The sequence below is a fragment of the Larus michahellis genome, chromosome 12 (genome assembly GCF_964199755.1).
Source record: "Larus michahellis chromosome 12, bLarMic1.1, whole genome shotgun sequence".
Classification (NCBI taxonomy): Eukaryota; Metazoa; Chordata; class Aves; order Charadriiformes; family Laridae; genus Larus; species Larus michahellis.
Window position 1 is genome coordinate 17412682 of NC_133907.1, and position 13067 is coordinate 17425748.

Sequence of the window (13067 nt, forward strand, 5' to 3'; positions counted from 1 at the left end):
GCATTGCAACTTTTTCATTCTGTCCTCTCCTCCCCTCTTTCCTGCTCACAACCTCCTCTTACCTTCCTGCAGCGCTGCCAAACACTGGCCAACCCGAATTTCAGCGCTCAGGATTTCTTACATCATTTGCTCAGAACCCATCACTGCGCATGCAAACCACAGCATGCTCTTCCCCAGCCACTGCTTTCACCCCTTTTCTAGGTCACATACAAATGCTGTGAGCAGCGGAGATCCCAGCCTGGCTCCCCAAGGGACTTCCCTCCACTGCGAGGTCTGACAGTCGGCCCCTCATCTTTGTAGCCTGTCCTTTAACCATTTATTCACCCACGCATCCCATGATGGACTTCTCTTGGATATCCCATGCTGAAACATTTCAGAGAGGTCCACCAGGCCACTCCACTGGATCACCCCTGCCGTGTGCTTGCAAACACCTTCCAAGTACGATGGAGTCACGTGGCTCAATTTTGGTCTACGAAAGCCATGCTGGCTCATCCGCAACATGTCATATCTATCTACGTTCCTACTTAATGTTGGCTTCTAGAAACTTTCAAGAACGTAAGATACACATCTTGGGTGAAACCAACTGCCCCTCCATCCTGTCTACAGCCAGGACAACAGGAGAGGTTGGTTAGGCAGAGCATGTGAGCCTGGTCATATCCTCTCTCCATCTTCTTCCTTATTCCCTCAGAATCCACACTTGTTTATGGATGCTAAAGGCACATCCCTGTCTGTTCTTCCTAGTATCTCTTTCAGACTAGCTGCCTGTAAATTTACCCAAACACTTTTGGAACCTGGTGATGCCTTTCGCATCCACAACCACCCAGGACAGTGAATTCAGAAGCTCATCACACATTGTATAAAATAAGAGTACTTCCTTCTACCTGCTTTAAGCCAATCTGCTATAAGTTTCATTAAGTGTCCCTGGTTCTAGTGCCACAAGACTTAGTCGATAAAATTCGACTTAATCAGTTCCTTCACAATTTTGTATACCTTGATCATACACTACACCAGACTTCTATTCCAAACCAAGGAGTCACATTTTTTTCCCCTCTCTCCTCATAAGGCAGCTGCTGTGTCCCTCAGTCATTTTGTCTTCGCTGCAGCCTCCCCAACACCACTGTCCTTCTCAAGATGCGGAAACCATAACTGCATGCCCCCAGGATACGCACCAAGGTGTTAAAGAGGGTCAAAACCGATGCCCTCTGCTTTGTTCTTATCACCCTTGCTGCCAGTCGCCAGCGTTCACTGAATTTTTTAGCTGTGATTGCACACTGAGCTGATGATTTCAGAGAACTGCCGATGACGACTCCCAAGCTCCTTCCTGAGCTGTTGTCACCAGTTCCAAGTTTAGCATCACAGAGGCCCACTACAGATAATTTTCCCCTATGGGTACCCCACATTTTCCTACACTGAAGTTCATCTGCCACATATCTGTCCACTTGCTCAGTTCTGCGAGGTCCTTCTGAATTTCCTCACCTTGAGCGAGGTAATCCAACCACCTGAAGGAACCGAGGATCCTCTGCAAACCTGGGGATTTCACTGTACCCCTCCAAGCCTGAGGTCACCCACAGGATGGAAACCAGTCCCAGGACCAGTCTCTGGGGCCTCGCTGCTGTCTCTTACTCACGCTGGAAAATTACTAATAAGCTCTACCCTTTGCATTCTATGCTTTCACCAGCTCTCCGTCTATAACAAGACCTTTCCTGAATGCCCATGGTGACTTAGTTCCTTGAAAGCCTTTGGTGAGGAACCTTGTCAAAGGCCATTTGAAAACCCAGATACATGAAACCCACTTGTCCTGCTACCCACGTGCTGACCAAGCTCCAGCAGGCCCATGAGGCAGGGCTTGCCTTTACATTAGCCCTGTTAACGCTTTTCCAAGAAGCCCTGCTTGGCCATGCCTTCAGTGATCTTGTTCTTCATTGCAGAGGCCTGGGCACTGAGGTCAGACCAACTGGTCTAGGGTCACCAGGATCCACTCTACAACCCTTCCCTAGCAGCGCGCCTGGCACAGATACTGAGCCACCCAATACGTACCTCCCTGATTTCCCCAAGATCCCCCTCTTTTAAAAAATGCCATTGCATTTGCCACCATCAATTTGTGCGATACCAAGGGCACTTAAGCAACAGGATACACACAAAAGTATCCCAGCAATTTCAGATTTAAGATCGTACAGCTCTCTCAAGTAAATGCTATCTGTTCCGTACAGTTTCTTATCAGTTCCTCTGTTTGCTGTAAAGCTATTTCTACTGACATTCAACGTGAGACAACTTCTCAGACAGCTCTTTTGTAGCGAGCTTTGTAGCTTTGCAAACTACAAAGCTCCTCCACAAGAGTCAAGATGGCCAAGAAATGGTTTAGATTTTTCTGTGGTGGCTTTATCTTCCATGCCTCTCACACCTTTCTCTCTTCTGCTGCTTGCCTCCAAAAGGTTTCTGATACTTCTGAAAGTTAATCATATTTGACAAATTCACTCTTCAAAAGTCTTACTCTGGCCTGCCTTATTTTGATTTTACATGTAATCTGCTGAAATACGTACTTTTTTTGGTCTTCTTGTATGGATACAGTTTCCCCTTTTTGAGCAACATCCTTCTCACTGCACCAGCCTTTTTTTCCCTGCACATTTCCTTTTGTTTTCTGTCTCTCTTTAACTGGGGGGGGGAGGGGGGGAAGCCTTTGATCTCTTCTTGGTGGAGGTATCTATTTCTTCTGAGCTGTCAATGTCATCATCAAATAACTACCATACCGCTTCTGGTCCTATCAGCTACTCTTAGCAGAGGGAGAGCCGTACAAGGCAGACAAATATCAGGGCTCTCTCACAACTGCGACAGACAGCCCCTTTTTAGCAGAGTCATGAGTAAACACCAGCTCTATGGCAGGGCAGACATAAGTCTCATTGATTTTATTAATGCTGCCAGTTATAGAGAGCCCATCATACCACAGGCTCAGAGTTATCATGACTGTTCCTGGGGCACATATGTACTGAGTTTTCACAGGTAAGAGCGTATTCTCAGTTTCCAGATGTCAAAACTGAGATGCGTTTCCAGCTGGAAACACGTTCTGTGATGAAGGCACCTCCTGAGGGGCCCACCAGATGAGAGGCAGAGGGGTCAAGGCTCCTCCTTCCTGTGGGAATACAGGACCACAAGCTCCCAGGAGAGCAGAGCCCTGTGGCAGCGTCTCCCTTCCAGGGAGCAGCCACAGCCTGGACCTTCTCCCTTGTTCTCAGCACTGTCGAGCACACAGAGCTGCGGTCAAAATCGAGGCCCATACAGCTCCTGCCAGAGACAAGAGGCAGGCCCCAGTTGCTAACAGATTGCAAGATGGGTTTAGTCAGCAACAGATTTTAATTTAAAAAATAAGAAATTCACCGATCAATTTTTGCCTGAAGCACAAGAAAAACAAAGGTTTACATCTCCCAGCTGTTCATTACTCTTCTTGACATCTTCTGTCACAGCTTAGCAGGTGTGAAGTTGAAAGAAATGAAGCCTGATACTCCTCTGCCTCTTGAGCAGCAGGGAAAGCTCTGACATGACAGGGCTGCACCCCGGAAAGGGGTTGGCTGACCATCCCCCCAGCGGCAACCGATTTTCACAGCCAGCCACACGGACATCGCTCTCTGTCCACGGGACCACGTACTGCCTGTCCTAATGAAAGGCTGCACTTCCATGAGGACCAACAGAGCAGTCCAAGCTCTGGTACAGACACATCTCACCGTTAAAGCTGTTTATGCTCACGGATGCTGTTTGCCTTTCCCAGGGGAAACACCTATAGCCCTTTAAGCAAAGCAGCACGGAATCACGGAATCTTCAGAGTTGGAAGGGACCTCTAGAGATCATCTAGTCCAACTCCCCTGCTAGAGCAGGATTGCCTAAAGCACATCCCTCAGGGCTGCATCCAGGCGGGTCTTGAAAATCTCCAGAGAAGGGGACTCCACAACCTCCCTGGGCAGCCTGTTCCAGTGCTCTGTCACAAGCACAAGCCTCTACCACAGGTAACAGCCCCAAAATGGTAATTTCAGGGGGAATACTGTTAATTCACATAAAGCCCCTCAAATCCTCTTTGCAGTCCACAGAATCTCTGGGTTTAACCCCAGTCTGGCTGGGACATGGAGGGCAAGAAAGCGGCACCGCAGGCAGCCCCATGAAAAATTTGTCTGTTCTCTGACCATTCCCACAAATTCGTTTGAAGAAATGGCAACTGCTGCAAAGAGCAGAGGTTTTATCAAGGTAACAGGAATCAAACGCATGCCCTCCCCTGCCCACGCCATTCCTGGGGGCCGAACTCTGCTGTGGGCAGGCGCCACAGGAGCTGCCAGGACAGCGGTAACGGAGCCGCTGCGGCCAGCTGCGGGGGCTATTTTATTTCAGCACCCAGAGTACAAGATGTACGTGGTGTCAGGAGACACTCTCAAATAGGAAACTGTTCTCTTCTCCAAAGAGCCCCTCTGGCGCAGGATGCAGCCCAAAAATCAACATGCCTCGTGCATAGGTCACCATCCAGGCCACGCAGGACTGAGCACATCAACCACTGGAAATCACCCATATCTACACTTCAAGCTCAACTCTGGACTATTTCATTAAGCTATTTGGTGATCACCACGCTGCCCACCATTTCCCACCTTCATGCTCCAGAGACAGAGCAGCAGATGGAAAAGTACCCCAAGATGAAGGCTCCCTATAGCCCAGCAGCAAGCATGCCTGGCACCAAACATGCCAGGTTACCAACAAACTCCTCCTCCCACACACACACAGACAGCCCTTGCAGCTCAGCAGAAGCTTTCCTTATCCAAACGGAGACAAAAGCAAGTGATTTCATCCCTCCAAGACCAAATAAAGTTTAAGCACACACGTGCTCAGCCATTAGAGGCAGCGCTGGGTGGCCAATGGGGGACTCTGCCACGGCACCTAGAGAGGCCACCTTGCTGGGGAGAAGCTACAGGGAGACAGAGAGGCTGAAATCACCGCTATCTCCCCTTTTGCTGGACTCATTCAGCCCTCCTTGTTTCAACAACAAGAGCAATCTGAACAACTGCCCCCCCGCCAAAGGGAGCTCTGCCCCACAGCAGGTCTCTGCCAGCCTCCCTCTCTCGCAGCTGGGTTTTGGCATTCAAGGCCAAAGTCTCAACAACATGGCCAAAGTCACCCCTGCAGCACAGCATCCGAAGCTGGCCCGATGGACCATGGGAGAGGGAACTGGATGATAACGTCATGGTACACTGAAAGCAGAGCGGATCCAATGACTTGCTGCTGCTGGAAGGAGGGGGTCCCCTCTGCTTTCACCCCCTCCCCCCCCCAGCTCTTTCCCCACGGCCCATCCTCAGAGCTCATCACAAGGGCACTGGAGCTCCTCAAATCCCACACGGAGCTAATTCAGCTTGCTAACTAAAAAGCAGCCAGTTTACCCTTGCTTTAATCACCTCAACCATTCTGGTGACAGGACCCAGGGCCAGAAGAAACAAGGGTGGCAGTACACAGCTTCACCCCCAGAAGATCATCGCTGTCTTTATTATCTTTTATGCTTATTGCCACACGAAACAGACTCCTGCTTTGGAAAAGCCTACAGTCTCCAGAACCTCAAACCCATGTTTTAGACTAAATTCAAATTACAGCTTAAGTGAATTTAGGCTGAGTTGTCATACCACCGTCTTCTCACCAAGCATTTCCTCAGCAGCTTCTAAACCCACAGCACAGAAAGGACCACAGCACTTGCTTTCCACCCTCATTTTCAGCGATTTCAAAACTAATTTCACGAGAATTGAAGTAGCTTATTTCAGGGGCAAGCTTTCTAAGGAGTTTCCAAGGCAGAACTGCAACTCTTCTGCTCTAACACAGGACTGCAGGCCAGCAGCAGCAGCACCAACCCAAGTACAAAGCTGCCCTCCAAGCCCTAACACTACTTGCTTCACACTCATCGTACTGTACCGACTAAGCGCAACTCAGTCGTATCCCAGCCAGACTATCCATTGTATTACAATGGTATAAATTGCTAAGAAAATATACCTCCTCATTACAACTTGCTTAGCATTTATCCTCAGGCATACACTAAGTGCTCCTCATGCCGGACACGCTCCAGGCTCTGCACCTCAGCTCACAGCCCTTTTTCCCGGCTCTCTTTGCTTCACTTGATGTTGATTCATCACCAAGAACGCATAGAACACTTGAAGCTTCTCCTCTCACCATAGCTTAGACAATGCTTGGAAGGCCTAATAAAAAAAATGTCCCAAACCTGTAGCTAGGGAGAAGAGAAAAGTTAGACAGTGTGGCTGATACACAGCTGGATGTCTGCAGCTATCGGGGGACTATCAAAGAACTACAATATACATGATGAGGAAACAGTCCCCAGGCCAGAAAAGGACCAAATATGGCATTTGCAGTTTTATGACAAACTGAACATGTTGAAACTGACAGCTGGACCTTGAGTTACTGTTTAACAAATATAAGGGAGACTCAGAGCCTGGATTACAGGGTGTGACCACCCGCTGCGTACCCCATGTCTGGAAACAACCCTGCACTTGCTATTTCCCATGCAACACCGAAAGCACATGGGAAACAAGCCCGGAGTAGATAAGGCTGCGTGGGGGAGCGCATAACTGCACCAGCAGATTAGCGGGGGGGTGAGGACCAGGCGCGGGAGCAGCTGGCATGGCCACGATCAGTCGGCTGGAGCAGGTTGGGGTTCCAACAGTAAAACCCAGCCACCCACTCCATGGGCCCGACAGACAGTGCGGAGGCACCGAAAACTGCAGCCAACATCCACCGTCTGGTCTGGCCACAGCTTCTGGAGGGGCACCTTTCCAGGCAACACTACACAGCACTGCTCACCCACTGCAACCCCTGGGTCTGTATTTAATTATCCATCTATAAAGTCTCCTATGATAACTTTTTCGCTGACTTCACTTCATTACTGAAAATATTTTAATGCCGATTCATCCTTCTCCCAAACTGAGCCCTGGCTGCTGCTACACATGAAAACCCATGGACAAGACGCTGCACTGCCTCAGAATAAAAAAAAAAAAAAACCAAGACGGCTGAACTCCATGTGGTTAAAGGGGATTTGCTGAGCCCGGTCCCAACTCATCGGGCAGCATTGTGCGGGGCTTTTCTTGGTATCACTGGTGATGGAGACAGTAAGCCTCTTTGTCGTTCTTCTGGGAAAAAAAAATAAACCCAAGCAAAACCAAACAGAAAAACCAGCTCTACAGAACAAAGAAGTTATCCCTGCTACACTGCACCTGGCCCCGGGCCACCAGTTCACGATGTCCAAGATGACACAAAGTCCCACTACACTGAGTCTTTTCTGCCTGTGTAACAGGTCTCCAGCCAGAACGCAGTGACCTTGTTTGCCCAGGTAGGAAACAGCCCCATCTGCCAAAGCAAAACGCCTTATGGCAGCGTCCCACGTCTGCCAAGTTACACACACAAGTGAGCCCAGCGCAGGTTTGGTTCCCCCCACCCCCTCCCGCTCTGCTTGGCTTGTTTGTTTTCAGTAGATCATAAACCCTGTGGCTAAGAAAAAGTTCAGTTTACAGAGGCCCGGGACTGCTCTGCTCCAGGCTTAAAGAGGAATGCACAGCAAGCCCAGGGAACACGGGGCACTCCCTGTCACCTCCCTTTCATCTCACATCAGAGCAGTTTCCATCAAGGAAGTCAAAGTGCAGTGACAGCTTGGCTTGGGGAGCTGGGCACAAGCAGAAAATGAGAGGAGTAAGAAAATACATCTTCTCTGTAGAACCAGCCTTCTATTCGCCTCTGGTGGCTGATGGAGCTACCAATATATAATTTTATTCAGATCTCTCCATTTCAGAAATTCCCCAGCATTCTGCAGCATAAAGCCCTCAGTGGAATTTCATATAAGACCTTAAGTCCAAAAAGACAAAAGAACCCCCCCCCCCCCCCCCAAAAAAATAATCTCAGTATCTCCAGTGCTTTGGTTCTTCAGCTTGGTTTTTTTCAGGGGGAATTTTCAAAAGTCGGTATTGTCCAACCAGAGCCCCTTCTTTTCACCTGAAGCATGCAACTGCGGGAGGCCAGACACGCTCCTCGAGCTGCTGCACCATCCGTACCAACGCTTCCCTGAGGGATGAGGGAGTCCTTTCCATCGCCCATACTTCACTGCAAACAAGCAATCTAGATCTTCAGCATCCTCATTATAAGCTTCCCAAACTCTTTTGGCTCTGCGTGTTGCATAACCGAAAAATGGCAAGTGACAACACAAAGAAAAAAAGCTCGGGAGAGTAGCTGGAGGATCGTTGACACCAGCTACACTGGAACTTGCTGGTCAATATTCAACTGGAAATAGAAAACACTCTTATTCCTTACAACAGTAACCTCAAACACTTGGAACAGTAAATCAGGATGAGAGAATGTATCCCAAATAATGGTATTTTTTCCATTCTCCCACGAGACAAAGACCAAGCTCAGAAACCCTCTATGAATCCAGCTAAAACCAAATCCCAGTGTCTGCTCCAGAATTTATTTTTATTACAAACAAGAGGCACTTCACTCACTATTCAAATCTGCCCAGAGGGCTTTTTAAAGAAACACAAGCGTATACATGTCACAACAAGGCACAAATAATTGCACTCCACCTGGGAAGGACTGATGGAGCCTAAACGGAGCATTTCAAATTCTGACATATTTATTTGCTGATAGCTTGCAAGCATCTCCTCCTAATTGCATCATCCACTGCGAAAGCCATCTGGGTAGTACGACAGGAATGGAAACACTGGGAAAGAAGACCACAGGGAAGGAGGAAACACTGCTTCTTTCCTTTGAACTTCTGATTAGTTTCCATCAGAAGACTCTGGTGCGTCTGAAGGTGTTTCACAAGGACCAGGCTTTATCTGCCTAGTCAAACACTGTAACTGAATGCACGACTCCACCTGAGGAGCCAGCTCCAGGCCATGCTGGGCCTGCTGATGGGAGCAGCTTAAAAAGGACACAGCAGCGATGGTGGACAAGATGACTACCTTGTCCTCCACAGCTTATCACCCCTCTTCTGCCTCTGCCAGCAGAATTACTGGAGCAAAAACACACTCCTGGTTACACTTAAAGCCAGTTGGTCTTTCACCCCTAAGTCATTTAATCCCGAGGAAACTGCCCTGGCAAGCTCAGCGATAGCTCCAGCAACACGTTCAGAGGAGCAGGGATGACACCAGGAGTGCACGGCAGAGGTCGGGCTGCCGATAACCTCTCCCACCTGCACTTATCTCCACTGATGTCAGAGAAGAAACAGAGACCTTCACCACCCCAGCTCATTTACTGTGAGGTGAGTTACCACAACAGTCACCAGCAGACGAGAGCCAGACAACCCTCTGGGAGCAGAAGCTTGTCCTGCAGTCCCAGCTAGCTACAGAGAGGACGTTTATACACAGCCTTATTTAAGCCAATGACGAAGAGGGTAAACCAGAACAGGGCACGTGGACAGAGTTCAGAGCATGTGGACCGAGTTCAGAGCATGTGGGGGGCTCTGCGCTGAATAACAACAGGAGGTCCAGATGCCTTGCCAAAACCAGAAGACACCTTTGCTACAAAGCCACAGCCGAGTTCAGACACAAGGAGTCCATCAGCAGCTCCAGGGCAGGCTGATGATGCATGAAGTTTTCACTCATTCCTTAAATTAAAGCTTTTGAAAAAAAAACACTAACTAGTATTCAGGCGAAGACAAATTAAAGCCTGAATTAACTATATGCAACAAACTCATACTAAAGATACTGAGATTCAATAACAAAATTAAGAGTCTTCATCGTAATGAGGACATAAAGCATGCGAGTCCTTTATATTTTCTATTAATCAAATCAAAATGGCCAGCCAGACCAGCAGGTTTTCCACTGAACAAGTACACTCAGTACCATTCCCAGTCGTTCTTCCCACCCAGCTAACAGGACTTCAACAATCCCCAGTGCTTCCGGAGCAGATTTCCCTCTGCTCACGTCCAAGACTGTTGAATTCAAACAGCCAAAACCATGCCGCTAAAACAGCAAGTCCAAACTGAAAAGCTTTCTTCTCCATAGGTAAAATGGCAACCATGTAGTATTCTTACTAACACACTTACCTATCAAGAAATCTAGATATGACACATTCTTGTCTGACTTCAAAGAAAGGGTTCATGAATATAAATATTTAAACTGCACTGGCAGGGGAAAAAATAAAAAAAAAAACCCTCATGGGCCAAAAAGTCAGAATCCTATGGCAGTTTATGCTTCGTTACCTTTAATTACAGAAGCAATTCCATTAAAGCTGATTCAGATCTTACAGTGCTTCCCACAGCCCCTCAATGCCAATAGTTCTTCCTCCGTGGCTGTATGGGGAAAAAAAACCCCACCCCGTTCCCTGGTTTATAAAACTTTACCTGGTTGCCAGCAGGCAGTTGCCCCAATCTTATGAAGCCAACACCAAAAGACTGATTAAAATAGCACCTCAAGCTCAAGCACAAATATATTGAAATCTGCAAGATTTTCTTACCCATTAGGCAGTTCACTATAAGAGTCTCAGTCTCTCCTCCTTTCATGTTTGCACCATGGCACATCACGTTTTTCTAGAGATCAAGTCACTTGAATCAGAGGTGTTTGCCTTTTGTGCCCCTAAACCAGAGCAGCGTCCAGTGAACCAGATTCTGCATGTCTTCTTGGCACATTAAACGCGCAAGTCTCTCATGAGGTTTCCAGCTGCGGATCCAGTAACAGTCAGGCTGAAAGCAGCCTTTTGCATCACAAGGATGACCATAAAATTCTTCTGGTTACAAAATGCACCAGGCCAGTATACTTAGGTCTCCCCATAGCTTATGTGCTCCCAGCTAAGGCCAAGACATCTGTTTCAGCTAAGCAAACCTGTTGCGAATACAGAAGGCATATGAACTATCTCACCAAAAAGCTGGTTTCAAAATCCACATTCCTATAATCCACTGTGATCTCAGCATCATTCCAAATAGCTGCCTCATCAACACTGCAAACACCAAACTCAAAAAGCACCAAAGAGATAGGCAGTGGGGATACGCTGGAAAAATTATGCTGAAATCCAGTGCAAGAAGCCCTGTGCTCCTCCGTGCTGGCTAGCGGAACAATAGCCCCAGATCTACGTGGCTTTGTCAGGTTTTCCAGCTCACCCCCTGAAGCACGCAACGCAACTTCAATCCCCAGGCGCCCTTGGCTGTCACAAGCAGGGAGGCAGAAGAAACCGCTCTGAGTTGCTGCTGCTGGCAGACCAAGAGCGTGCTCCTGTGCTAATCATTTTGCTCTGGACAAATTCTGGTATTCTACATCCACTCTCAAGGGGATTTGCTATCCCTTCCCAAGATACTCCTTCTTATGGACTAACTCAAGTTGTGTTCTGCTGGAGAAGATACAGAAGAGAAAGGAAAAAAGCAACTTCAAATGCAAGAGAAACAAAAAATTATCCCGAACACCTTGCACCATCATTGAGGTACCGGGAAAAACGCCAGCACAGCCCTCCCTCCTCTCCCCCAGACAAAGAGAATGTGAGAAGCCAGCTGAAATCTGGTGCCCCTGGGGAGAGCCGTGCTCGCAGGAATGTTAAATCGTTCTGAGCTTTTCATCTAGGAAGAAAAAAAAAAATGATAGCAAAATAGTGCAAGAGCAACTGGCATCAGCCACAGGGAGGACAATGCTTCTGCCAGGCTCTGTGCCTTCCTCCCAGCAGAGACAAACTTCATTCAACCACTTCTGGATGACAAGCTGAGGTGCAGAACTACCAGGAGGAATTCTCCCCGAATAGGGTTATTCAGAGGAGCCATAAAATCCACCCCTGTTTGTTGGGAGCCGGATACAGCCTGGGAAACTGGCCTGGCTACCGGGCCCTCCATTTTCACTGCCAACAGGTGATCCTGGCTCCCTACACGCTTCCAGGTGAGAAGTGAACAATCTCGTGGTCACCCCTCTCCAGCAAACCAACTGCAACAGCCATTCCTGTCCTTGACCAAGAAAACACTGTCAATTTGTAATTCCGTTTGGTTTGATAAGTGACAGAGAGCAACCTATACGTGCAACCCACCTAGAGCCTGCGAGCCGGGTCCAAAACTGGTAGAAAATCAGAGGGTGCTTCTGATCAACCGCTCGTCTTCAGAGGTGCGAGGGCACCCAGCAGAGCCCGGCCACAGCCTCCGGGAAAGGCAATGCTGCCGCTGCTGGACGCCCCAAGGCCCAGGCAGGATGGGGAGCTGCAGGTCAGGGCCAGGCCAGCTCGGCCCCGTGGAACCCGGGGCCACCCGCCTCGCTGGGAGGCTGCAAACACCGCGGTCCTGGCAATGGCCGCCGCGTCCCGCCGGGAGCGGGGCCTTACAAGGAGCCCCTCTGGTGGGGCCGAGCAGGTGCGGGCGGGGAGCGGCTGTGGGGGAGCAGCTCCTCGCACAAGTTGGCCGCCGGGCTCGACCGGGCCCTGCCGCTGCCACCACACGGCTCGGCCCGGCTGGGCTCGGCTCGGCCCGGCCCGGCGTCGGCAGTCCCTCACCTGCCCACCGGCGCCCGCGGCCCGCCCGGCCCCGCGCCCACCACCCCGGCCCCGCCAGACCCCGAGGGGGCGGCAGCGCCTCCCCTCCTGCCTCAACAGGTGCGCGGCGGCTCGCACTCACCTCTCCGCCATGGCCCGCTCGGCCGCACCACCCACTCTGCCCGCGAGCGGGGCAGGATGTGAAACCCGAGCCCGGGCCCCGCCCGGGGGCGGTGCGGCCCGGCCCGGCCCGGCCCGGCCGGCGGGACCCCCGGCCGCTCCCTGGGTCCCTCTGCTGGGGGGCGCCGGCACGGGCCGGCGGGGCGGGCGGGCCGAGGGCAGCCCCTGCCGGCGGCTGCGGCCGCGCCGGGGCCCTCCCGAGCCCCAGCCCCGGGAGGGGAGAAGCGGAGCCGGGACCTCAGTTTTGGAGGAGCCGAAGCGTTATTTGAGTGGCAGGGCAATGGCGACGGCCAAGCTGCCGCGACCAGGTTTGTGAGGAGAATCGCGGCAGGAGCCGTGCCGTCCGTCACGGGCGGCGCGGGGCTCTCGGGAGCGCAGGCGGGTCGCAGCCTGCCCCCGGCTCCGGCGGCACCGGCCCCCCCGGAGACTGTGCCGGTCCC

At 50.5% G+C, this 13067-nt stretch overlaps 1 protein-coding gene across 4 annotated transcripts in view; it reads right to left on the minus strand.

Moving 5' to 3' along the window:
* LOC141750102 (rho GTPase-activating protein 39-like) overlaps positions 1 to 12717 on the minus strand; it is a 56190-nt gene extending 43473 nt beyond the window's left edge. The window contains exon 1 of one of the 4 annotated variants that reach the window (XM_074604684.1): positions 12590 to 12717. In XM_074604684.1, the coding sequence (XP_074460785.1) occupies positions 12590 to 12600 (11 nt within the window). In that variant the 5' untranslated portion in view covers positions 12601 to 12717. Of the gene's footprint in view, positions 1 to 10467; positions 10828 to 12012; positions 12470 to 12589 lie in introns of those variants that run through there. The other 3 variants (XM_074604686.1, XM_074604688.1, XM_074604687.1) reach the window with 3 other exon arrangements.
* Between the last annotated feature and the right edge of the window lie 350 nt (positions 12718 to 13067).